Source organism: Oncorhynchus masou, chromosome 11, assembly GCF_036934945.1.
Source record: "Oncorhynchus masou masou isolate Uvic2021 chromosome 11, UVic_Omas_1.1, whole genome shotgun sequence".
Taxonomy (NCBI): Eukaryota; Metazoa; Chordata; class Actinopteri; order Salmoniformes; family Salmonidae; genus Oncorhynchus; species Oncorhynchus masou.
In genome coordinates, this window is record NC_088222.1 from 58360573 (window position 1) to 58387240 (window position 26668).

Here is a 26668-nt window from a genome sequence, read left to right on the forward strand (position 1 = left end):
AAAGGGTGGTTAGATGGTTGGATGGATGAGTGCATGGCCGTAGGATTGGGGTGGGGGTGATGTCAACAGGTGCATTTTATTTTTGCATCGCTATCATCTGTTTATTTTGGAGAGAATACGTGAAATGTGGGTGTTTTTTATTAGTTTGAGGTTGAATGGTGAGTCATGTGTATAGTTACATCTATCATAGTGCATGAATCTCACATCCTCCCCCCAACCAGGTGAACGGCACTCCTGTGTCGTTGCCTTTTGTCACGGGCCTGATGACGCGCGTCTCCACATCGGAGGGCTTCCTGGTCATCGACACGCCCCAGGACATCCAGGTGCGCTACAACCGCTTCAACACGCTCAGCATCACTATGGGCCAGCGGTTGCAAAACAAGGTTTGTTGTTGTTTTCCCTTATGGTTGGAGAACATTATGTAGAACATTACCTGGTTATTGTAAAGCATATTTAACTGAGAGCTATAAAATAGCATGTATTATTATTTGTGAGGTGTGTGGCCTTTGCGGCAACTTCAATGGAGACCCTACTGACGACTACACCACCTCCCGTGGGAAGCCGGCCATCAGCGCCCTGGAGCTGGCCCAGAGCTGGAAGACCAATGGCATGCAGAACAGGTGAGGGGGAGAGGAGCCAGGGGGCATGGGTTAAATTTGTGGTTAAATTCACAGTTCTATTAAAAAATATATATTAAAAAAAACACCCTATGGTGTTGTTGCTTCCTCCAAGCCATTAAAAATGTGTTTGCTGGTTATTTAGCAACGTCCAGAATGTCCTAGGATTTATGGAGAATGTAGTGGTGCTAATTGAATCATATTTTATCATTGGTGCATTCAAAAGCATGGATGGATCTGCCCAACTCTACCTCTACCTCCCATCTCTTCACCCTCCCTCACTGCAGCTGTGATGAGACCCAGTACATGGAGCTGGCCCAGTCGTGTGAGAACACAGCTGTGCTGGGCCTCCAGGGCGAGGAGGGGTGCCAGAAGCTCACCCAGATGAAGGGCTTCTTCCAGCCCTGCCACGGCCTGCTGGACCCCAGGCCCTTCTACCAGTCCTGCTACCTGGACGGTTGCTCCAACCACCACAAGGCCCAGGTGTGCGGCTCGCTGGCTGCCTACGCCGAGGCCTGCCGCTCCCTCGGCACGCTCACCACCAAGTGGATTGCCCAGGAGAATTGTTGTAAGGGCACAGGCATGGGGATGGTCATGGGGGCATGGCGCCACTGGCAGGAGAGAATGGGTTTCTGGAAAGGGGTTACAGGGGAGGTACAAGGGTGAATATTGATAAAACATGCTAAAGAATATATATATATATGCTACAGTAGGCTCTCACGGGGATGGCCGATGCGCTCGTTGTGGCAATAGTCCATCTCAAGATGAGCTACTTTGAAAAAACAGTTCTGCTATTAGCAAAAAATTGGGTGTTGAGAAAAATAAAATCTATTGGTTGTACAGAGATGAGTATTTCCAGCAGTAGGCATTTGCTTTCCAAACGGTACGTTTTTCCCGCGATTGTATTTTGAAATCTGCAAAAGAGGCATACCGACAACCTCAACCAACCATAGTCAGTCAAAGCTCCCATTCAAGACACACCTACTCATTCAAGGGTTCTACATTGTAGAATAATAGTGAAGACATCAAAACAATGAAATAACACATATAGAATCATGTAGTAACCAATAAAGTGTTATATTTGAGATTCTTCAAAGTAGCCACCATTTGCTTTGATGACAGCTTTGCACACTCTTGGCATTCTCTCAAACAGCTTCATGATATGCTGAGCACTTGTTGGCTGCTTTTTCTTCACTCTGCGGTCCAACTCATCCCAAACCATCTTAATTTGGTTGAGGTCAGGTGATTATGGAGGCCAGGTCATCTGATGCAGCACTCCATCTCTCTCCTTCTTGGTCAAATAGCCCTTACACAGCCTTGAGGTGTGTTGGGTCATTGTACTGTTGAAAAACAAATGATAGTCCCACTAAGCTCAAACCAGATGGGATGGCGTATCACTGCAAAATGCTGTGGTAGCCATGCTGGTTAAGTGTGCCTTGAATTCTAAATACATCACAGACAGTGTTACCAGCGAAGCACCCCACACCATCCGACCTCCTCCTCCATGCTTCACAGTGGGAGCCACACATGCAAAGATCCTCCGTTCACCTACTCCATGTCTTACAGAGACACATCGGTTGGAACCAAAAATCTCAAATTTGGACTCATCAGACCAAAGGTCTAATGTTCATTGCTCATGTTTCTTGGCCCAAGCAAGCCTTTTCTTCTTATTGGTGTCCTTTAGTTGTTTCTTTGCAGCAATTCGACCATGAAGGCCTGATTTATGCAGTCTCCTCTGAACAGTTGATGATGAGATGTGCCTGTTACTTGAACTCTGTGAAGCATTTATTTGCACTGCAGTCTGAGATGATAATGAACTTAGAGTTAACTGCAGCAGAGGTAACTCTGGGTCTTCCTTTTCTGTGGCGGTCCTCATGAGAGCCAGTTTCATCAACAGCACTTGATGGTTTTTGCAACTGCACTTGAAGAAACTTTCAAAGTTCTTGAAATGTTCCACATTAACTGACCTTCATGTGTTAAAGTAATGATGGACTGTCATTTCTCTTTGCTTATTTGAGCTGTTCTTGCCATAATATGAACTTGGTATTTTACAAAATAGGGCAATCTTCTGTATACCCCCCTACATTGTCACAACACAACTGATTGGCTCAAACGCATTAAGAAGGAAAGAAATTCCACAAATGTACTTTTAAGGCACACATGTTAATTGAAATGCATTCCAGGTGACTGCCTCATGAAGCTGGTTGAGAGAATGTCAACAGTGTGTAAAGCTGTCATCAAGGCAAAGGGTGGCTACTTTGAAGAATCTCAAATATAAAATATATTTTGATTTGTTTAACACTTTTTTGGTTACTACAGGATTCCATGTGTTATTTCATAGTTTTGATGTCTTCACTATTATTCTACAATGTAGAAAGAAGTAAAAAATAAAGAAAAACCCTTGAATGGGTAGGTGTGGCCAAACTTTTGATTGTTACTATATATAAGTTTATAGAACGGGCGGGTCTAATCCTGAATGATGATTGGTTAAAAAGCGCATTCCAGCCGGTGTCTATTCCACAAGATACCATTGGCTAAATATATGACGTTAAAATGCCTATTTACTCTGTTCCATCTGTCTGCGCAATCCACTGTTTCATCAGCCCAGGCAGGGAAGTTATACATTTGATCTCCACTGTAAAAAGCATCTAGTCATTATGTCACATTTCTTTTAGACTAGCATTTGGTTTTCAACAGCGAACATTTATATAAACCTTGCTGTCTGTCTCTCTGACATTTGCAACATTGTTTCAATATTCAAATGTGAACTTCAACTGTCCCATAGTAATGAACCTGAACCTTTCCAGCTTCAGTTTGAAGTTATTGTGTTGTGCAGAGGCAAACTCCTCTGAACAACAGTGTCCTAATGAGAGAGCACATTTTCTATGCCAGGAGAAATCGTGCCTCATTAGCTCATTGTCCGAATAAATGTCACTAGAAAACAGCTTAAACAAATGCAGCTACTGTTGTTATTCTGTCTGCACTGTTTGACGTGACTGTAAGTTAGCCGTAGTTGGCTAGCTAGCAAGCAACATTACGAATGAACGACTGGGTCGCGTCCATAGATAAAGAACAAAATGAATGAATGACTGGGTCGCGTCTCTGGCGATCGAACCTAGAGAACGAACAACCAGTTGGCTAGGGTAGCAACCCTAGATTTGTTTCAGGACAATATTTTGGGAAAAACATTTTTAATAAAAATATGTCAATCATTATTTAAACATGTTGGTAACCGGTTGTATAAAAGTGATAATGCCCTCGAATCCTGTGTTTGGAGGATATATTGGCACGGTAACAACTGTGCCGAAAATGTCCTCCAACCACCGGCTTCTCTAGGATTATCACTTAAGTATACACTACATATATAATATATACAGTATATATTTCCTTTATTATAATTATATATATTTTTGTTTCCTCTTGAACCTGGGCCAAGGGGCTTCAGCCCCGGTAAGCCCCTGTCTTAATCTGGCCCTGCAAATATGTAAGTTCAAAACGTTGTATGTTAAAAACACTTGATGTGTGGGTGTCCCTGACCTTGCCAACAGACAAAGAGCTATGAATGGATCAGTGGTTCACCGATTTGGGCTTTGATTGGCTCGGAAGAGTAAAAGGAGGTGGTGTGTAAAGAAACATGTTTATTTTTGGTTTCTTTGGGACCATCAGGCGAAGTCCTAAACAGGTATTTAGGGTCGTCCCTCTGAACAAGCTGGGAACTAGACAAAAACCTCCAGAGGACCTTGACAGAACGTACTGTTTTAAACTAAGTCATTTGATCACAGGAATGTTCTTTCAACGATCCCACGAAACGTGTCTAGAACATTCATATCTTATATTCCGAGAACATCACAACCATGTTCTATGTGTGTTTGGTTGTGACGTTGATGGAATATTCTCCGAACCCTCAGAAAACTAGACACATGAATGTTCTCACAACGTTCCCACGAAACGTGTCTAGAACATTCATATCTTATATTCCGAGAACATCACAACCATGTTCTATGTGTGTTTGGTTGTGACGTTGATGGAATATTCTCCGAACCCTCAGAAAACTAGACACATGAATGTTCTTTCAACGATCCCACGAAACGTGTCTAGAACATTCATATCTTATATTCCGAGAACATCACAACCATGTTCTATGTGTGTTTGGTTGTGACGTTAATGGAATATTCTCCGAACCCTCAGAAAACTAGACACAGGAATGTTCTTTCAACGATCCCACGAAACGTGTCTAGAACATTCATATCTTATATTCCGAGAACATCACAACCATGTTCTATGTGTGTTTGGTTGTGACGTTGATGGAATATTCTCTGAACCCTCAGAAAACTAGACACATGAATGTTCTTTCAACGATCCCACGAAACGTGTCTAGAACATTCATATCTTATATTCCGAGAACATCACAACCATGTTCTATGTGTGTTTGGTTGTGACGTTGATGGAATATTCTCCGAACCCTCAGAAAACTAGACACATGAATGTTCTTTCAACGATCCCACGAAACGTGTCTAGAACATTCATATCTTATATTCCGAGAACATCACAACCATGTTCTATGTGTGTTTGGTTGTGACGTTGATGGAATATTCTCCGAACCCTCAGAAAACTAGACACATGAATTTTCTTACATCGTTCCAATGAAAAGTGTCCACAACATTAATATAGAATATTCTGAGAACATGGTAACCATGTTCTGGGCAAGTTCCATTTGACATTACGGGAATGGTCTCTGGGAAACAGTTCTTGCACATCACTGGAATATTCATATGAAAATATTAGGTAATGACCTAATGAGACTCTAAAGGGAACATTCTCCAAAGTTGTGGGAACATTTTTTGTTAGCTGGGAGGTGTGTGCAATTAAAATATCAGGTAGGACAGAAAACCAGCAGTACTCTGGAACTTGTAGGGTACGATTTGAATAACCCTACTATAAGGTAACATACAGAGTTTTGCATGGGGTAGGTCCGTTATTGTTCTTACTACACATGCTACCAGAGGGCGATGTAAAACACAAAACACGTTATGCAATGGTTATGGCTTTCATTGTTACGCAGATGATACACAGTTAACAGGTGTAGCTGTGGCGTCAATGAATTACTTGGGTGTGGATCCAAAACTTTGAGCATGCGTCGGTGTCCGCTGGGGAAATGTCAGGGAAATTTGATGTATGTTTCTCTAAACTGAGCATCAGGCTATTCAAGAATGACAGTCAGTTCAGTTGTGTTCTCATAGGTGAGTGTTGGTGGTGTGACAGCTAACACTGTTCCTGGATCTGTCTTTAGCAGAATGGATCTACGACCCTTGTGCAGGAGAGATCTGCACCAACAACACGTGTGAGCAGGAGAACGGGGGAGACCTGTGTGGCTGCCCTGAGCTGCCCAACAACGCTGGTGGTGAGTGCAAGGGGGCAGAGTGGGGGAGTCGAGAGAAGGGGGTGAGCGAGGGTGGGAGGGGGGATTGATTGTTGGGCTAGACAAGAATAGAGACAAATGTAGAAATGTATTTTTTTTATCTCAGTTATTTATTTATCCTACTCTGTCTCATTTTGATCAAATCTCTTACAATAAATACCTGGGTTGTGTTCACTAGGCATGAAATGGGAGTAAACCGTTTGAACAAGACTTAAGCCCAAGTCTAGAAACTGAATACTGGGTAGCTACTGTATTCTTATGATTCTCAAGCCCTGTGTTTTCCCACCAGGCGAGGATGACATAATCCAGGCGGAGGTGACATGTAAACCCGCCCAGATGGAGGTGTCCATCTCCAAGTGTAAGCTCTTCCAGCTGGGCTTCGAGCGTGAGGACGTGAGGATCAACGACCAGTACTGCCCCAGCATTGAGGGAGAGGACTTCATCTCCTTTCACATCAACAACACCAAAGGCCATTGCGGCTCCATTGTACAGGTAATTAACCACAGATTGAGGGTCAGTGGATCATGTTTCAATTCTAACCTTTATCATTAGGGGTAATAACATATCTGTCCCTGTATCAGTGGTCTCCTTCCACATAGAGCGTCACTGTTCCTTTGTGTTGTTTATCAGACAGGTAGCCACAGATCTACAGTCGGATTAGTCTACCTTTAATCAGAACTGTAATCATTAGCAGGATGAAAAAATATCTGATCCTGGATTAGAGTGCTACATCCACCTACAGGTGGCAAATACATTTTAGGCTTGTGACTCAGGGCTAATAGAGCTAAATTTTCCTGTTGAGAATCTGTTATAACTGTATCTGTATAGCCAATAGGGTAGATCTGTCCTCCTACACTGCAAAAAGTGAAATCTAAGTAAGCCTAAATATCATATATTGAGTGATAAATCTCTTAAAATGTGTTTTTTTTAAATAAAATAAAAATTCATGCAAAGCTAAATGAGCTAATATCATTGACAGATAGGTTTGCTTATTTTAACCTAAAAAAGGCTTAATACAGGTAATGTATCTTATTTCAAAATACTTTAACTTAATACTGATGATAAAGGTAAAATATTGTGAAAATCACATTGAAATGAGATAAATTACTTGTATTAAGCCTTTATTTTAAAATAGGCAAAATGATCTGCTAATGATATTAGATAACATACTTGGTAAAAAAAAATATATTGTCACTCAATAGAAGATACTCTACTTGACCAACAATATGTGGACACCTGCTTGCTGAACATCTCATCTCAATCATTAATATGGAGTTGGTCCCCCCTTTGCTGTTATAACAGCCTCCACTCTTCTGGGAAGGCTTTCCACTAGATATTGGAACATTGCTGCGTCGCTTGCTTCCATTCAGCCATGAGCATTAGTGAGGTCGATCACTTATGTTGGGCGATGAGGCCTGGCTCGCAGCCGGCATTCCAATTCATCCCAAAGGTGTTCGATGGGGTTGAGGTCAGGGCTCTGTGCAGGCCAGTCAAGTTCTTCCACACCGATCTCGATTAACCATTTCTGTTTGGGCCTCGCTTTGTGCACGGGGGCATTGTCATGCTGAAACAGGAAAGCGCCTTCCACAAACTGTTGCCACAAAGTTGGAAGCACAGACTCATCTAGAATGTCATTGTATGCTGTAGCGTTTAGATTTCCCTTCACTGGAACTAATGGGCCGAGCCCGAACCATGAAAAACAGCCCCAGACCATTATTCCTCATCCGCCAAACTTTACACTTGGCACTATGCCAAGGGCAAGCAGCGTTTTCCTGGAATCCGCCAAACCCAGATTTGTCCGTCGGGACTGGCAGATGGTGAAGCGTCATTCATCACCCCAGAGTCCAATGGCGGTAAGATTTACACCACTCCAGACATGCTTGTCATTGCTCATGGTAATCTTAGGCTTGTGTACGGCTGCTTGGCCATGAAAACCCATTTCATGAAGCTCTCGATGAACAGTTCTTGTGCTGACATTTCTTCCAGCGGTAGTTTGGAACGCGGTAGTGAGTGTTGCAATCGATGACAGGCCATTTTTACGCGCTACTTGCTTCAGCACTCGGCGGTCCCATTCTGTGAGCTTGTGTGGCCTACCACTTCACGGCTAAGCCGTTGTTGCCCCGAAACGTTTCCACTTCACAATAACAGCACTTACAGTTGACCGGGGCAGCTCTAGCGGGGCAGAAATTTGACAAACTGACTTGTTAGAAAGATGGCATCATATGACGGTGCCACGTTGAAAATCACTGAGCTCCTCAGTAAGGGCATTCTACGACCAATGTTTGTCTATGGAGATTGCATGGCGGTGTGCTCGATTTTATACACCTGTCAGCAACTGGTGTGGCTGAAATAACTGAATCCACTAATTTGAAGGGGTGTCCACATACTTTTGTATAGTGTATACAGTGTATTTAGGCTTGCTTCGATTTCACTTTTTGCAGTGTATCCAAATTGCCAGTAGGGACCATGTTACTAGTGAAATCTCTTCCCAGATCAATAGTCATACTATACCTACTGTAATGACGGTTATTGTCTGGAATTTCTATCTTAATGGGAACATTTTATTTTCTACCAGTCCAACGGCACACACATCATGTACAAGAACACGGTGTGGATCGAGAGTGTGAACAACACAGGCAACATCATCACCAGGGACAAGACAATCAACGTGGAGTTTACCTGCGCCTACGAGCTAGACATCAAGATATCCTTGGAGACCGTGCTCAAGCCCATGCTCAGGTTAGAGGACCTTCTTTTTCTCAACACTAGGATTGCAAACTTTCCCAAAATTCCCAGGCTTTCCAGAAATCCCAATTGTAAGATTCCCAGAATCAGAAGGGAATTAGCAGGAAATCTAGAATACTTACTTATTTTGGTTTTATATCTATACATTTATGTGGACGACAGATATACAATATGTGCCATGTCACATTGGAGAAGGAGACAAGAGATTGCACACGACCAATGCTTTCCCTGACTTCCCTGTCCCTATCTCCTCCCCACCTTCTCTCTCTCTCTCTCCCAACTTCCCTCTCGCTTTCTCTCTCTCCCTCTCTCCAGTGTTATCAACCTCACCCTCCCCACCCAGGAAGGCAACTTCATCACTAAGATGGCGCTGTACAAGAACTCCTCGTACCGCCAGCCGTACCGCGAGGGTGAGGTGGTGCTGAGCACACGGGACGTCATCTTCGTGGGGGTGTTTGTGGAGGGGGCCGACGAGGACCAGCTCATCCTCATCGTCAATATGTGCTGGGCCACGCCATCCCGCTATAGCAACGACCACCTCCGCTACGTCCTCATAGAGAGAGGGTAGGCTCAACACCTACGGCCAAAACAGCACCCTATCCATTATTAGGCTCGGAAAATTCTCGCAACTTTCCCAATGTAATGGGGGTGCGTGTTGGTGGCAGGGACGTCAGGCGCAGGAGAGTAAACTTGGTATAAACGGAGCAGTTTAATAAATGCTAAAAAAAACTCAATATATACAAAAAATAATATAAAATGGTACAAAACCCGTCGCGCACCAGAACATGACTTGCACAAAACGTACAAAAAACAATCACCCACAAAAACATGAGGGGAAACAAAGGGTTAAATACACAACATGTAATTGATGGGATTGAAACCAGGTGTGATGAAAGATGAGACAAAACCAATGGAAAATGAAAAATGGATCAGCGATGGCGAGAAGGTCGGTGACGTCGACCGCCGAACACCGCCCGAAAAAGGAGAAGGACCAACTTCGGCAGAAGTCGTGACAGTACCCCCCCTTGACGCATGGCTCCAGCAGCACATCGACACTGACCTCGGGGACGACCCGGAGGGCGAGGCGCAGGGCGGTCCGGATGGAGACTATGGAACTCTTGCAGCATAGAAGGATCCAACACGTCCTCCACCGGAACCCAGCATCTCTCCTCCAGACCATACCCCTCCCAGTCCACGAGGTACTGAAGGGCCCTCACCTGACGTCTCGAATCCAGTATGGAACGAAGGGAGTAGGCCGGGGCCCCTTCAATGTCCAGAGGGGGCCTCACTGCGGTGACAATCTGCGCCAACTTACTGGCACAGCACGGCACGCTGAAGGTGGACCTGGGCGGTGTCCCATGTTTCCTCTGCGCGCCGGAACCAGTCATCCACCGCAGGAGCCTTGGTCCTGATGCCAAGGAGCCAGAACCGGCTGATACCCCAATACACACTGGAAGGGAGAGCGGCCAATGGAGGAGTGGTGGAGCGAGTTCTGGGCCATCTCTGCCCAGGGCACGAACGCTGCCCACTCCCCCGGCCGGTCCTGGCAATAAACCTACCCACATCCTGGTTAACTCTCTCCATCTGCCCGTTACTCTTGGGGTGAAAACCTGAGGTAAGGCTGACCGAGACCCCCAGAGGTTCCATGAACGCCCTCCAGACCCTCAACGTGAACTGGGGACCCCGATCAAACACTATTAACTCAGGCACCCCGTAGTGCCGGAACACGTGTAAACAGGGCCTCCGCAGTCTGTAGGGCTGTAGGGAGACCGGGCAAAGGAAGGAAACGACAGAAAAACGATCCACAATGACCAGGATCGTGGTGTTTCCCTGTGAAGGAGGAAGATCGGTTAGGAAATCTACCGACAGGTGCGACCACGGCCGTTGTGGAACGGGTAAGGGTTGGAACTTACCTCTGGGCAGGTGCCTAGGAGCCTTGCACTGGGCGCACACTGAGCAGGAGGAAACATAAACCCTCACATCCTTAGCCATAGTGGGCCACCAGTACTTCCCACTAAGACAGCGCACCGTCCGACCGATCCCAGGATGACCGGAGGGTGACGTATGGGCCCAATAGATCAGCCGGCCGCAGACTGCAGACGGAACGTACAGACGCCCAGCTGGACACAGAGGGGGAGTGGGCTTTGCATGTGACGCCCGCTCAATGTCCGCGTCCAGCTCCCACACTACCGGCTCCACCAGGCAGGAGGCCAGGAGTTTGGGAGTGGGATCCATGGGCCGCTCCTCTCTGTCATACAACCGGGACAATGCGTCTGCCTTAACGTTCTGGGAGCATGGTCTGTAAGAAAGGGTAAACACAAGACGGGTGAAAAACATGGCCCAACTTGCCTGGCGAGGGTTCAGTCTCCTCGCCTCCCGGATGTACTCCAGATTGTGGTTATCAGTCCAGATGATAAAAGGGTGTCTCGCCACCTCAAGCCAATGTCTCTACGCCTTCAAGGCCTTGACGACAGCCAACAGCTCCCGGTCCCCCACATCATAGTTTCGCTCCGCCGGGCTGAGCTTCTTCGAGAAGAAGTCACAGGGGTGGAGCTTCGGTGGCGTACCCAAGCGCTGAGAAAGCACAGCTCCTATCCCAGCCTCAGACGCGTCCACCTCCACTATGAACGCTTCGGCAGAAGTCGTGACACCCAAAGTTCCCAGGTTTTCCAGAAATCCTGGCTGTAGGATATTGTAAGACAACAAAGGAAAGGACCACACTAACTTCTCCTTCTCTGTTCCAAAGTTGTCCCAACGTCAAGGACAATACCATCGGCATGGCTGAGAACGGGGTGTCCCTCACCTGTCGCTTCCACGTCACCGTCTTCAAGTTCATCGGGGACTACAGTGAGGTCCACCTCCACTGTGACGTGTCACTGTGTGACCACGAGACCAATGCCTGCAAAGTGGTGAGGAGATCCCGAACACTGCACACTGAACATGGTGGTGACCACTGAACACAGGTCGATATTACATCAGGAACCACTTTAATCTGTCCAGGAAACTGTCACAAAGTGTTAATACAATGGCTAAGCTTACAATGGCTACGTTATTCCACCTTATCACGTCTTTGTGTGTGTGTGTGTGTGTGTGTGTGTGCGTGCGTGCGTGCGTGCGTGCGTGCGTGCGTGCCTGTGTGTGTAGAACTGTCCCCACAACAGGAGAATGTACTCAGACTACAGCGATCACAAGGAGCAGACCCTCACTGTAGGACCCATCAGAAGGCGAGGTACACATCAGTGTTGCCCTTGTGTGTGATACAGACATGTCACCTTAATGTATGAGTGTGTGTGTGTATCGTCTGTGTCTGATGCCCAACTGCAACATATGCATGCATTATGTTTGTATAAATACCAGTATGTGTGTGATGAATAATTTTGTGTTTATGTGTGCATATTAGAGTCGGACTGGTGTGAGGTGGGTAACGGAGGCTGTGAGCAGATCTGCACCAGTAAAGGAATGGGAGCTATGTGCAGCTGTGTGACTGGGATGCTGCAGAGCGACGGAAAGAGCTGTCGAGGTAGAAACACATCATCCTCTCACGTCTATAGAGTGAATACTGCCTTCAAGGTAGTGTCATTTTGTTAGAAATACATTTTTCACCTAATTGTACCATTCTGTCATAAAGAGCAACTTCATAACAAACATGTTTCCCATCTCAATAGGTTCAATGAAGAAAAATTCCTTTAACAGTCACGAGGGTTGCAAAATTCCGTTAACTTTCCCAGAATTCACAGGTTTTACAGAAATGTATTCCTCAATTCAGGATTTCTGCATAAAATGGGAATTTGGCAAAGAAAAAAGGAAGTACAATGAACGAGAGATTGGGTCAATTCCATTTCAATAGACTGAATTGAAAATGCATTGATCCCACGCACTGTACAGTGGGCACATACTCTGTCTTAATTTTTGAAGGTACTTACAGTGCCTTCAGAAAGTATGCAGACCCCTTGACTTTTTCCAAATTTTGTTGTTAGAGCCTGAATTAAAAATGTATTACATTGAGAGTTTGTGTCACACAACACCCCATAATGTCAAAATGAAAAGCTAAAATAATAGTATTTAACATGATTATTGAATGACAACCTCACACATCCCAGTGGAGGTTGCTGAGGGTAGAACGACTCATAACAATGGCTGGAACGGAGCAAATGGAATGGAAACCATGTGTTTGATACCATTCCACTCCAGCCAATACCACAAGCCCGTCCTCCTCAATTAAGGTGCCACCAACCATCTGTGACACATACACTTATCTGTAAGGTCCCTCAGTCGAGCAGTGAATTTCAAACAGATTCAACCTACTTTCTCATCTAACCTTCTATTCTAACCTTCATAAGACATTCTATTTTTTTATTCCCTCCATGCAGCTGTCAGCTCCAGCGTTGACCTTCGACCCCTTGTTTTCCCTCTGGCTCTTAGCACCGTGGTCTCCGTGCTCCTCACTCACACACACAATTCCCTCTTCTCCTAACCCTGGGCGGACAGTCAGAGAGAGAGGAGGGAGAGAGAGACAGATAAAAAGAGAAGAGGAGAGCAGTATAACACGAACAAAACAGCCAACCAGAGGAGAGCAGACATCTACACTTCCTACTCACTGTCACAGAGATTGCCACAGCAACCAATCACAGAGCAGAGAGGCACTTCCCATCCGTTGCACTAAACAAAAACAACAACAACTCACAAGACTGAGGCACTGGATCACAATGGAAAAAGCCCTCCAAAAGAGTCTCTCTATTCACGTGTACTTTAGCAGAAAGTCAATATATTTCATTTAACAGTGAGTTAGTGCTAGATACAGTGTTTTTTTATGAGAGGTGAGGGGATAGTTTGCCCTACATTTATCTTTGATAGCAAAGCTTGGTTGCTAAAATGTTTTTAAAATCATTGTATCATTATTTATGTGTGAATCGATTACCTGTTCCCTTCTCAGCCCCTAATCCCCTAATCTAAAACTACAGTATCAGTAACATACAAAGTAATGCTCTGGTGCAGTGGTTCCCAAACTTTTTACAGTCCCGTACCCCTTCAAACATTCAACCTCCAGCTGCATACCCCTTCTAGCGCCAAGGCCAGCACACTCTCAGATGTTGTTTTTTGCCATCATTGTAAGCCTGCCACACACACACTATACGATACATTTATTAATCATAATAATGAGTGTGAGTTTTTGTCACAACCCGGCTCGTGGGAAGTGACAAAGAGGGACCAAGGGACCATGGCACAAATAATAATATAATAAAAATCAATAATTTTGCTCTTTGTTTAGCCATCTTACATAAATTATAAAACTGTATTTGTTCATTGAAAATTGTGAATAACTCGCCACAGGTTCATGAGAAGGGTGTGCTTGAAAGGATGCACATAACTCTGCAATGTTAATCATAGCCTCAATTTTGTCCCACACATTGAATATAGTTGCGGAGAGTCCCTGTAATCCGAGATTCAGATCATTCAGGCGAGAAAAAACATCACCCAGATAGGCCAGTCGTGTAAGAAACTCGTCTTCATGCAAGCTGTCAGTGTCACTAGGGCATACTATGTTAATTGTCTATGTTTTTGTATTTCTTTGTTGTTTGGCCATGTGGTTCTCAATCAGAGGCAGCTGTCTATCATTGTCTCTGATTGAGAACCATACTGACGTAGCTTTTTCCCACAGGGGTTTTGTGGGTAGTTGTTTTCTGTTTTGGGTCTTTCTGCATCGCACAGGACTGTTTCGGTTTTCGTTCATTCTTTTTGTTATTTCAGTGTTCAGTTCGAATAAAAGCATGAACACGTACCCCGCTGCACCTTGGTCATCCACTTCTTCCACCAACAGGCGTTACAGTCAGACAAGTGAAAATAAAAAAAACATGTAATAAGGGAATTTATATGTTTAAAGTAATGATTAATGATTCCACCCTGAAATCATATAATTGTATGAAATGTGTTTTATTATTATTATTGTATGTAATTGTTTAGTTATCATCATTGGGATTGAAAATTCTCGTGACAACATGTCAATTCTTTGCCCCTTGATAACCAGCACATTCCTGTATGTTATGAAAGCGTTACATGGTCGCTGCCCATATCATTGGATACTACAGAAAATACATGAGAGTTCAGGGGCCTTGCTTTAATAACAAAGTTAACCATTTTCACTGTAGTGTCCAAAATGTCTTTCAAGCTGTCAGGCATTCCCTTCGCAGCAAGAGCCTCTCGGTGGATGCTGCAGTGGACCCATGTGGCGTCGGGAGCAACTGCTTGCACGCACGTTACCACTCCACTATGTTTCCCTGTCATGGCTTTTGCGCCATCAGTGCAGATACAAACACATCTTGACCACAAGTACATTTGATGTCACAAAGCTGTCCATATCCTCTCCTGCTGTCCTGGTTTCCAGTGGTTTGCGGAAGAGGAAGTCTTCCTTAATTGACCCCCCATAAATGTAATGGACATATACCAGATGTGCCTACCTATGCTGTTCTCAGCACGTGAACAGGTCATGTTTTTGTACAATGAATGACACAGAAGGAAGCTCACCCCACTCCATATAGCTAGCAATAACAATTTTATTTTAGAAAATATCGGAGGATTTCATAACATTTTCATTATGTACAAATGCACATATTGTTAATACATGCTTTTTTTATGTGATATTGTATGAATTTCAAATGGCCTTTAAATATTGAGTTTGGATAATTAAGTAACCCAAAAAAGGCAGCAAGACAAGAAAGGCAACCATCCTATTTTAAAGAAGCAATACCATTTCCAGAATAAACGGAATGGTTCTCATAATTACCATTGTGTCTCTGTTATGTCAATGTTTCCTAAAGAGTTGCACCTACATGCATTAATGCTTCAATGATTTTATAAAACCATAAACTCAGGGCCTCGGGGCCTCCTGAGTGGTTCTAAGTCACTGTAACGCGGTGCTAGAGGCGTCACTACAGACCCGGGTTCGATCCCGGGCTGTATCACAACTGGCCATGATCGGGAGTCCCACAGGGCGGCGCACAATTGGCCAAGCGTCGTCCGGGTTAGGGTAGGGTTTGGCTGGGGGGGCTTTACTTGGCTCATCGCACTCCAGCAATTCCTTGTGGCGGGCCGGGCACCTGCAGGCTGACCTTGGCCTTCAGTTGACTGGTGGTTTAGCGGGTCATGTTTCGGAGAACACATGACTGGACCTTCGCCTACCGAGCCTGTTGGGGAGTTGCAGCGATGAGACGAGATCGAAATTGGGGTTAAAACAGGTGGAAAAAACATTTGAACAAATATACAGAAACTCAATTAATTATATGGTAAACATTTGAACAAATATACAGAAACTCAATTAATTATATGGTAAACATTTGAACAAATATACAGAAACTCAATTAAATATATGGTAAACATTTGAACAAATATACAGAAACTCAATTAATTATATGGTAAACATTTGAACAAATATACAGAAACTCAATTAATTATATGGTAAACATTTGAACAAATATACAGAAACTCAATTAATTATATGGTAAACATTTGAACAAATATACAGAAACTCAATTAATTATATGGTAAACATTTGAACAAATATACAGAAACTCAATTAATTATATGGTAAACATTTGAACAAATATACAGAAACTCAATTAATTATATGGTAAACATTTGAACAAATATACAGAAACTCAATTAATTATATGGTAAACATTTGAACAAACATACAGAAACTCAATTAATTATATGGTAAACATTTGAACAAATATACAGAAACTCAATTAATTATATAGTAAACATTTGTGAAAGTGCTACAAATGTTAATATGCCTACCGGTAATTTGACTTTGTACAGGTGGGCACAAAATTCTACAGGTGAGCACCAAATTGTACAGGTGAGCGTGTGCAGGACATGGGTATCTCGTCACCCAAACTACCGTGTGATGGGCTGAAGTTATCAAGACATTTAACACATTTATTTTACTGGAGATCAGAAGTGTCCGGTGAGAGAGAAAGGTAGGTTGATGTTGCCAGGATCAGAGTAGTACAGAAGGTGTATAATGCTGAGGCAGTGAAGACCACAAATGATTATTATTATATATAAATAGTATAATACACAAGGTGCAAGTTCAAAATTTGGTTGTGCTTCAGCAGTTTTTCTCGTGTTGTCAGTCACTGACAGTTCCTAAATTAGTCATGTCAGCTAACAATATTTAGACTGGTAAGTTAGTCTAGCCAGTTATCTAAGCTTAAAGTAATTGTGGCCGAATACGGACCGGGCAACCTGACCTCCAGGCGGCCCCCAGTGAATTTGTTAGTCATTCTCACTCAGATGTAATTAACATGGCAATAGTCATGGCAAAATGTGTAGAATTGAAGGAAATTAACTTTAGAACTGAAAAATGTCTCTCCACCCCATGGAAAATTGGGTAGAATGGCAGGAAATGTAACTTTACAACTGAAAACATTTATTTCTGCCCCATGGCAAAATGAATAGAATTGCACAACATTTGTTATAACATTGCAAAATGTGTAGAACTGCAGGAAACTTGCTTTAGAACGGCAAAAATGTATCTCTGCCCCATGGCAAAATTAGTAGAATTGCATGGATTGTTTTATACAATTTCCAATTTTTCTATCCGGCCCATGGCAGAATCGCAACAAAATCTATGATCTATGAGATCAGGCTGAAATAACATGCATTTCAGTAAGGTTGGCTTCTTAGCGTTTATAGCCATTATTATCAACCGTACCGCAGAGATGGAACGTAAATCACAGAGAATAGATGTTGTGGTGGCAGATGCAGAGAAGTACTGCAGAGGGCTTACAAGGTGTGTGGAACGATAGTGTCCTGTCCTCCCAGGCTGCCCGCCTTGTGTAGGTTCAGATAGGAACAAGTAGTGGAATAGTGGTGAGGTTTTAATGGCTGTAGTGTTCGTTGGTAGGCAATTCTTCTTCCCTTTTTCCCGTCCTTTTACCCTTCACTTTTGTGCCACAAAGCGCAATGAATTCACACTCCAGATCCCGGTTTCCCAAAAGCATCTTAAGGCTAAATTCATCGTTAGAACCTTTGTAGGAGCATAGTTAAATCTCCGAGCTGTTTCCCAAAACCACCTTTATTAATGTCTGTAGCGTGCCGTGGTTCTGGGGCCTGGGCCTTCAGTGAAGTCCTACACAGTCCCACCCAAATTAATCCACCTCTTATTACCATCATTATGATGCCATGGCTCTAGACACTATAAATTTAGACAGAAACGCAGGATAACCAGGCGTTGCGTCACCTTAAAATTGACATTTTTATTCAGAGAATTGCAGGGGAAGAGTACAATACCTTTTCATTGTGCAGCTTCGTTGCCCTGCGCACTTGTTCGTTGAGCTGTAGATCCACTCGGGTGTCCCCAAAAGTTTTCAAAAGCACCATTGTTGGTAAGTGCCCAGCCATATTTTGGTGTCTCGTTGCTGCCTTGGTAAGACAACTCAGGTTTGCAAAGCCAGTGTGGCTCCAAACACCAAATCGATCACATGCAAATAATAGGCATTCCCAGCTGTACAGTTTGCAGTGCTTCTCGGAGCCTGTCTTTGTAGCGTCGGCTTTGTAGCGTCGGCGTCTACCTCTCCTGACAATGTCTAACTTTTCTTGAAAAGTTTGTCTTGAGAATGGCGTTATAATTATATCCTCGACCAAATCGATATCTTCTCCTTCCGCCATTGTGGGTTGAAAAAACATTTTAGTAGTACGCAAATTAATTTGTTGATCAATTTCAGTTTCCTAGTTCTGAGACCTGCCCATATAGGACCTGCCTCTCAATATTGGTAATCCAATCAAAAGACGTGCAGGCACTACGCCTGCGAGCTGGCTCCTGTGTAACACTGGAGCCAGCCAGCAGGCGTACAATAGCCAACTCTAAAGCTGATTGGTTGACACTAAATTTTAATTTGCATTCACTTTAAGCTACAAGCGCCCGCACTGTTGATTCTGAAGGCCTGAGGGCAGATTTTAGACCCCTGGCAACACATGATGGCTGAATATGATTGGATAAAATATCTAACATAAAGTCCAGCCCTCCAAATCTCAACCTGGGGCTGGAAGCAGTGCAACCAAGAGGAAAGCTATGAAATGAAGAGTGTAACTCTTACTCTGGGGAATAATTTAATACATATTTGTGGGAAAATATATTTAAAAATATATATATATTCTGATGATGTTTAGGCCAGCAGAGAAGGCCTTGCTGGCCCTGACGGCCCACCACTGATTAATGTTGTACTTGAAAACGCTGATAAACCTAATCTAAAGCCTGCCCCTAGGGATGGGCAAAAATTAGAAAACACAATTACAAAATACAAGCACAAAATACCATAAAGATCAATGTATTGACTTAAAATACATGCCTTTTGTATTTTAAAATACAAAAATACATTTGCATGTAGCCAGCCCGAACATCAACAACATTCTCAGTAAAGGTTAAATCTGCTAAATGACCAAAATACAAATGTGTATATGTGAAAATGAACGTACCAAAAATAAACGGCAAAGCACAAAGGGTTATTGGCCTTGTTTCGGGGCAGAGCTCATCAGAGTAATATTCAGCATGCTTTGCAATTGTTCATTTTTACACTGAACAAAAATATAAACGCAACATGGAAAATCTTGGTCCCATGTTTTATGAGCTGAAATAAAAGATCTTAGAAATAGGCACCAAAAGCTTATTTCTCTCAAATTGTTTGCAAAAATGTGTTTATATCCCTTTTAGCAATTCTCCTTTGCCAAGATAATCCATCCACTTTCCAGGTGTGGAATATCAAGAAGCTGATTAAACAGCATGGTCATTACACAGGTGCACCTTGTGCTGGGGACAATAAAAGGCCACTCTAAAATGTGCAGTTTTGTCACACAACACAATGCCACAGATGTCTTAAGTTTTGAGGGAGCGTGCAATTGGCATGCTGAATGCAGGGATGTCCACCAGAGTTTGCCAGATAATTAAATGTTAATTTCTCTACCATAAGCCGCCTCCAATGTCGTTTTAGAGAATTTGGCAGTATGTTCAACCGGCCTCACAACCACAGACCATGTGTATGGCATTGTGCTGACAGAGCGCCCCATGGTGGCGTTTGGGTTATGATATGGGAAAGCATAAGCTATAGTTCAAACCAGTGTCAAACCACAAAGTATCCAGAAGTAATTAAAATACGTATTTCAAATACAAGTATTAGAAATATTGCCCATCTCTGGTTGCCTCAGACCACTGGTAGAACAGCTAACTGGGTCGTTAGATGCTTTTTTTGCCCTCCCATGTCATTTATACACAGAAGATCTCCAATAAACAAAGAATCACATGGTTTATGCGCATCTCTGTTAACACAGATAACTTCAGAACAAAGTTGACTACAAACACAATTGAAACAAACAAGAGACATGTAAAAAATGCTTCAAATTAAAACCCGAGATGACTGGATTAAATAATAAATACAGTAGGCAATAGGACTTTTTCCATCATATTGAAATACATTTCATGTTCAACCAACTGAGTATTTTACTACTTGTATAGGTTACTGTCTGTAATTTGTCTCAATATATTTCATGTGTAGCCTAAAAAGTGGGCAATGATGTGCCAAATCTTGATTTAGTGCATTATTATAGTAGGTGTAAGCATTATAATATTCTCAGCCATAGGTGATATCTTTCTAGCGGCTGATCCTTCGTCATTTTTGTGGAATAATTCTAATGCCAAACTAAGATTTGAATGTAGAAAGCTGATACGAGAGCAGCGGTGTTTTTGGAAAATAGGGTGCTTGCCACAGGGCAGCTGTAATAGCACAGTGTCGCCAGCGATAAGGATAGCAGACTGCACAATAAATAACGAATATTGGTAGCCACATGTTACCGTGATACAGTCCACTCAATAGGGAGAACATGAATGGCAACAACACCGGGACACAGTGTCATCCTTAGTTGTCACAACCCTGTGCCAAAACACTCGTAAACCTCAATTCGGGAAACCGAGCACAGAAAAGTATGCAGAACACAGGGCGAGATAAAAGGAGTAGACTAATAGGGCCACACGAATACCATAGGTGGCACTCTAAGCACCTTAAGTTGGTTGCGATCGGCCAATACAAATTTGAAGAAGAAGAAGAAGAAGAAGAAGAAGAAGAAGAAGAAGAAGAAGAAGAAGAAGAAGAAGAAGAAATAGACCTCACCTACCTGTTACATGTATTCATGCTCCGTACTCTGCGCGCAACGACATTGCAACTTTATCCCTGTCTTGATTGAAAGTGGAACATATAATAAATAATGTGCAGATATAGTTAAGGGCAAAATAAACGTTGGTTTGACATCGACACAGAATATGCATGTTTTGGACACTCCATAAAAGTGCCTTCGAAGGTGAGAGATAACATACTTCTATATAGCCTACTGTACGGTAATAGCTCATTGCGATGATGTAACGTTAACTGGCTTAGTGTAAATCGAACGTTGGTTACCGACTGGATTTAAATCTGTTTCCATGTAAAAGGACATTGGTGGACAAGACAACTACTGTTGCCATGGTACTTTTTACCCCTCCAATTGAGGCCTTTCTTTCTTGTCTTTCAGATTGTTTATAGCAACGACATGACTACAGCAACAGGTGTTTGTTTGAGTTTATTTGATTAATGCATTAGTAACATGCACATTGGCAGCCAGTGGATTTCCTTGTCAGCCTTGTAACGTTATTTATGTAGCCTATCAAATGTGCACATTTGTGCCTACCGACATAACAAGGTTCTCATAACATCAGCATTGGTTGTCTTGAATATCATAACCAGAGGGGTGACACTGGGACTTTCATATAGTTAGTGTGTGTGTGTGTGTGTGTGTGTGTGTGTGTGTGTGTGTGTGTGTGTGTGTGTGTGTGTGTGTGTGTGTGTGTGTGATGCATACGTGTGTAGCACGTAAAGTGTGTGTCTTCCACCTGTATCCAATACACATCTGTTCAAAACAGCAGATCTGATTTTAGATGGAAGCTGATAGCTCTATTGACTGTATCTTAAGGGGGGGTCCAGACCACCTCAGACCAGTACCTGATGCTCTTCCTTCTTTGCTCTCTTCCAGTCTTGGTATCCATCCCTGCTGTATCATTCCCTGTGGCTGACCTCTCTGCTCCAGCATGTCTCGAGTGTCCTCCACCCCCAGGTACAGCCCCAGCTCCAACCCCCTGGGCTACTACAGCACTTATGAGCCCACCATGAGCTACCCCCATAGGGGATCAGAGCTTCTCCACCTCCCGTTCCCATCTTCCATGTGCGCCATCTCCACCTCCAGGAACCTGGGCCTCACCAGCCACAACCACAGAGGGCCAGAGAGGGGGAGAGCCCAGCTACCCCTCCCCAGGATCGAGGTCCCCCAGGCAAGTCGGCGCAGTGAAAGCTTCAGCCGAGCCCTGTGTGCCACCAACAAATGGCGGCCGGTTGGGGAGCGTATTAACACCAATGGGAGTAGTAGGGGTCTCTCGCCGACTCGTCCGGCGTACCTTATGGTGTCCACCTCGCCCTTGTCCCACCGGCATCGCTTGATCAGCCAGTCGATCCTCACCCAGGACCTGGCCTCCATGGGGCTGTCTGACCAGCAGCCCTGCCCTGCCATCAGAGGACGGAGTCCAGCCAGAGCTGATTACTATAGCTTTCCCTACTGGGTCTCTGAGGTGAGTTCGTGGGACGGACGTACTGTACATACTCTATGCATAGTTTTATACATAGTTGAATGGTGGGTGAAGGAGAGTGAGTGAGACATACTGATACCATTATTCGTAAAAATAAAATGTTATGTACTGTGAGAGGCTGAGCTGATCTGTTGTTGATTCATAGTACCTTCAAAGGTAGACTCAGCAATATGACGTACAGTTGAAGTCATACACCTTAGCCAAATACATTTAAACTCAGTTTTTCAAAATTCCTGACATTTAATCCTAGTAAAAATTGTCTTAGGTCAGTTAGGATCACCACTTTATTTGAAGAATGTGAAATTTCAGAATAATAGTAGAGGGATTTATTTCAGCTTTTATTTATTTTATCACATTCCCTGTGGGTCAGAAGTTTACATACACTCAATTAGTATTTGGTAGCATTGCCTTTAAAATGTTTCACTTGGGTCAAATGTTTTTGGTAGCCTTCCACAAGCTTCCAACAATAAGTTATGTGAATTTTGGCCCATTCCTACTGACAGAGCTGGTGTAACTGAGTCAGGTTTGTAGGCCTCCTTGCTCGCACACACACTTTTTCAGTTCTGCCCACAAATTTTCTATGGGATTGAGGTCAGGACTTTGTGATGGCCACTCCAATACCTTGACTTTGTTGTCCTTAAGCTATTTTGCCACAACTTTGGAAGTATGCTTGGGGTCAATGTCCATTTTTAACTTCCTGACTGATGTCTTGAGATATTGCTTCAATATATCCACCTAATTTTCCTCCCTCATGATACCATCTATTTTGTGTGTGCACCAGTCCCTCCTGCAGCAAAGCACCCCCACAACATGATGCTGCCACCCTCGTGCTTCACGGTTTGGATGATGTTCTTCGGCTTGCAAGCCTCCCCCTTTTTCCTCCAAACATAACGATGGTCATTATGGCCAAACAGTTCTATTTTCGTTTCATCAGACCAGAGGACATTTCTCCAAAAAGTACGATCTTTGTCCCCATATGCAGTTGCAAACCGTAGTCTGGCTTTTTTATGGCGGTTTTGGAGCAGTGGCTACCACGCTGTGACCCACTGGAATTGTGATACACTGAATTATAAGTAAACAATTGTTGGAAAAATTACTGCACAAAGTAGATGTCCTAACTGACTTGCCAAAACTATAGTTTGTTAACAAGACATTTGTGGAGTGGTTGAAAAACTAGTTTTAATGACTCCAACATAAGTGTCCGTAAACTTCCGACTTCAACTGTGTATTCCAAAAGTAAACAGCAATAGTGGGTCAATTTCCACAACAACTACGAGTGTGGAAGCACAAGGCTCATCTTCAGCTGTTTTGGTTCTGTGACAGCGTGAAGTAAACCTTTGTACATGCACAGATACTGTGTGTGACTGAAAAGTCTTGCATCCCACTCATCTCAATATCTGCTGTGCTGCTCGTGGCAAAGTGATTTATCTGAGTTTACATTTAAAGGTGCACATCAGCTGCAGATAAAGATAGCTATATGACTTGGATGTTCCATGGTGGCAGTGGTCCCATAGGTTACTAGCTTTGCTTGCCAGGTCTCTGGGGCCGTGTCTCAACTTGACAGTGCATGCAGATTTAGTATTCTGATCATAGTTATGAACACGTCATGCGTCTACACCTATATTTAAATGTGTCCACAGTGTGTCCGGATTCCCTATTCCTGCGCTTTATTCAGATGCCAGGCTAAATATGATAATAACACAACAGCAACTGATGACAGTAGCTAACAAGCCAGCTAACCTCTGTAGCTAGCAAGCAATGCTAAAGTGATTGCAAACTGGTTAGCATAACTCTAGCCAATCAAACATTTTTTTCTCCGAAATATTAGCCAGCTGGCGAGCATTTGAGGCCAGCAAACACATTCCTCACACACTAGGAATGTATTTCTTTTAACGTTAGAATGAAAAGATAGCCTAGTGATTAGAGTGTTGGCCGAGTAATCGGAAGGTTGCAAGATCGAATCCCCGAGCTGACAAGGTCAAAATCTGCCATTCTGCCCCTGAACAAGGCAGTTAACCCACTGTTCCTAGGCCGTCATTGAAAATAAGAATTTGTTCTTAACTGACTTGCTTAGTTAAATAAAGGTGCCTCTCGGTCCCAAAACACAACTTTTCTGGAGACTTGTGGGAGGAGTCCTGATGACGTTGCCCACTGTATGCACTTTCGGTAACCCGATTGCGTCCAAACTGAGGAGAAATCCGCACACAGTGCATCCCTGACCACCTTCTGAAGTGGTCAGCCAGATCTGAACACAATCAGACCACAGTGACTTTTGTGTATCTAGACCTGTCTTTTCAATGTGGTCTTCGTATTCCGATAGCAGAAGTCGCATGTAAGTGTCAAGTGTAGACACGGCCTGGGCTCTCAAGACACAGGGCTGGTGGTTAAAGCACACAAGGACATTGAGGTGAAATAATTTAGGTATTTGTTCAATACTCACTGTAGACCACTTGATGGCATCCTTGCCTATGTCCAACAGAGAGGGCAAAGGAATACTATCTTTGACAATATAGTACCAAAGTGGTAGAGACTAGAGAGCAGTGAACAACTTGAAACCTTCACACAAAACTTTCATTGACACAAACGTAATGCTTTGAGTTATGTGCATGTGCGCATGTCTCTCAAGTTAGGATTCAACCCTGCATATTCTAAGAAACAGCAGGTTTTGATGACTGTTCAGACGCACCGCACTGTCAGCAATTATACTCCCAGTGTGGCCTGGGGCAGTGCCACTGCTATGAGAATGACAACAAGACTGAGATCCATGTGTAGGCATTCAGCCTCTGCCATAACCAAACCCACTTATTAGTCATCATTGTATTTATTCAGGGTTTTATACAGCCTTTTCAATGTTTCAGTAAAATGAGTTGTGACCTTTATGTCCTAAATCAGTTTATTTGGTTTCAAATAATACATTTTTTTTTAAATGGAATGGAGGACTGGCCTTATTCATAGTAGTGATGACAAATCTATAGTTCCATCGGGATATTATCTTTGATGATATATTTGTATTGTTTTGACAATATTGCAATATTTTTTTCCTTCATAGCTTGTCATCCATCTTTTATTGAAACCCTAAATACAAAAACAAAACTACTAATGTAAGAGGTGGAAGAAGCCAAACCACAAAATGAGGTGTGTCTACATCATTGGTGTATGTTGTTTGTTATGACAGTTTGTTTCTCAGTATCATCATCCTAGATGAGAGTAGACTTATGACTATCCATATCTTCTGAGTGGTGAGTGTGAGTCATGTAGCCTGATCTACTGATGTGCTGTCTTGTTTGTTTGCCAGGGTGATGATGCCTCATCTAGCAATAGTATGGGAGGTTTCCCTAGAAGGACTTTTCCCACAGAGGCTTCCATGGCATCATGGTTATGTCCTGAATGACACCCTATTCCCTATATAGCGCACTATTCACCAGGGCTCTGGACAAAATAAGTGCACTAGGGGTGCCATTTGAGATGCAGACCATGTGATGTATTGAGTAATATCAGGAATATTTGTAATGACTTTGGTGTTCTTTCTCTCAGATGTGAGCAGAGAGAGAGTGGGTGTCATGTTTCAGAGTGTGTGCCTGTGGGTGAGAATGTCTTTTCAATTCTGTGAATGTATTCTAATGTATATGTAGTTTGTTTGTGTCAATATTATTGTGTGTAAGTTTGCATTTCAGTTTTATGGCTTGCATAACACGTGCACTACCGGTCAAAAGTTTTAGAACACCTACTCATTTAAGGATTTTTCTTTATTTTTACTATTTTCTACATTGTAGAATGATAGTGAAGACATCAAATCTATGAAATAACAATTATGGCATCATGTAGTAACCAAAAAAGTGTTAAATAAATCTAAATATATTTTACTTCTTCAAAGTAGCCACCTTTTGCCTTGATGACAGCTTTGCACACTCTTGGCATTCTCATAACCAGCTTCATTCCAGCTTCCTGGAATGCATTTCAATTAACATGTGTGCCTTCTTAAAAGTACATTTGTGGAATTTCTTTACTTCTTAATGCGTTTGAGCCAATAAGTTGTGTTGTGACAATGTTGGGGGGTATACAGAAGATAGCCCTCTTTGGTAAAAGTCCATATTATGGCAAGAACAGCTCAAATAAGCAAAGAGAAACGACAGTCCATCATTACTTTAAGACATGAAGGTCAGTCAACATGGAATTTGCTAAAACCATCAAGCGCTATGATGAAACTGGCTCTCACTAACTGCT

The 26668-nt window shown here is 43.1% G+C and overlaps 2 protein-coding genes across 4 annotated transcripts in view; both read left to right on the forward strand.

Moving 5' to 3' along the window:
- LOC135548880 (alpha-tectorin-like) overlaps nt 1–12798 on the forward strand; it is a 45209-nt gene extending 32411 nt beyond the window's left edge. Inside the window, 10 exon segments of the mRNA XM_064978938.1 lie at nt 222–383; nt 496–635; nt 905–1185; nt 5908–6018; nt 6326–6528; nt 8612–8775; nt 9097–9345; nt 11528–11690; nt 11926–12010; nt 12182–12798. Of these exon segments, the coding sequence (XP_064835010.1) occupies nt 222–383; nt 496–635; nt 905–1185; nt 5908–6018; nt 6326–6528; nt 8612–8775; nt 9097–9345; nt 11528–11690; nt 11926–12010; nt 12182–12369 (1746 nt within the window). The 3' untranslated portion in view covers nt 12370–12798.
- A 7910-nt stretch (nt 12799–20708) lies between these two features.
- The window catches only part of LOC135548882 (ubiquitin carboxyl-terminal hydrolase 2-like), a 42629-nt gene continuing 36669 nt past the window's right edge, over nt 20709–26668 (forward strand). The window contains exons 1-4 of one of the 3 annotated variants that reach the window (XM_064978943.1): nt 20711–21129; nt 21340–21373; nt 21838–21918; nt 22048–22426. In XM_064978943.1, coding sequence (XP_064835015.1) covers nt 21893–21918; nt 22048–22426 — 405 coding nt within the window. In that variant the 5' untranslated portion in view covers nt 20711–21129; nt 21340–21373; nt 21838–21892. Of the gene's footprint in view, nt 21130–21195; nt 21294–21339; nt 21374–21837; nt 22427–26668 lie in introns of those variants that run through there. The other 2 variants (XM_064978941.1, XM_064978942.1) reach the window with 2 other exon arrangements.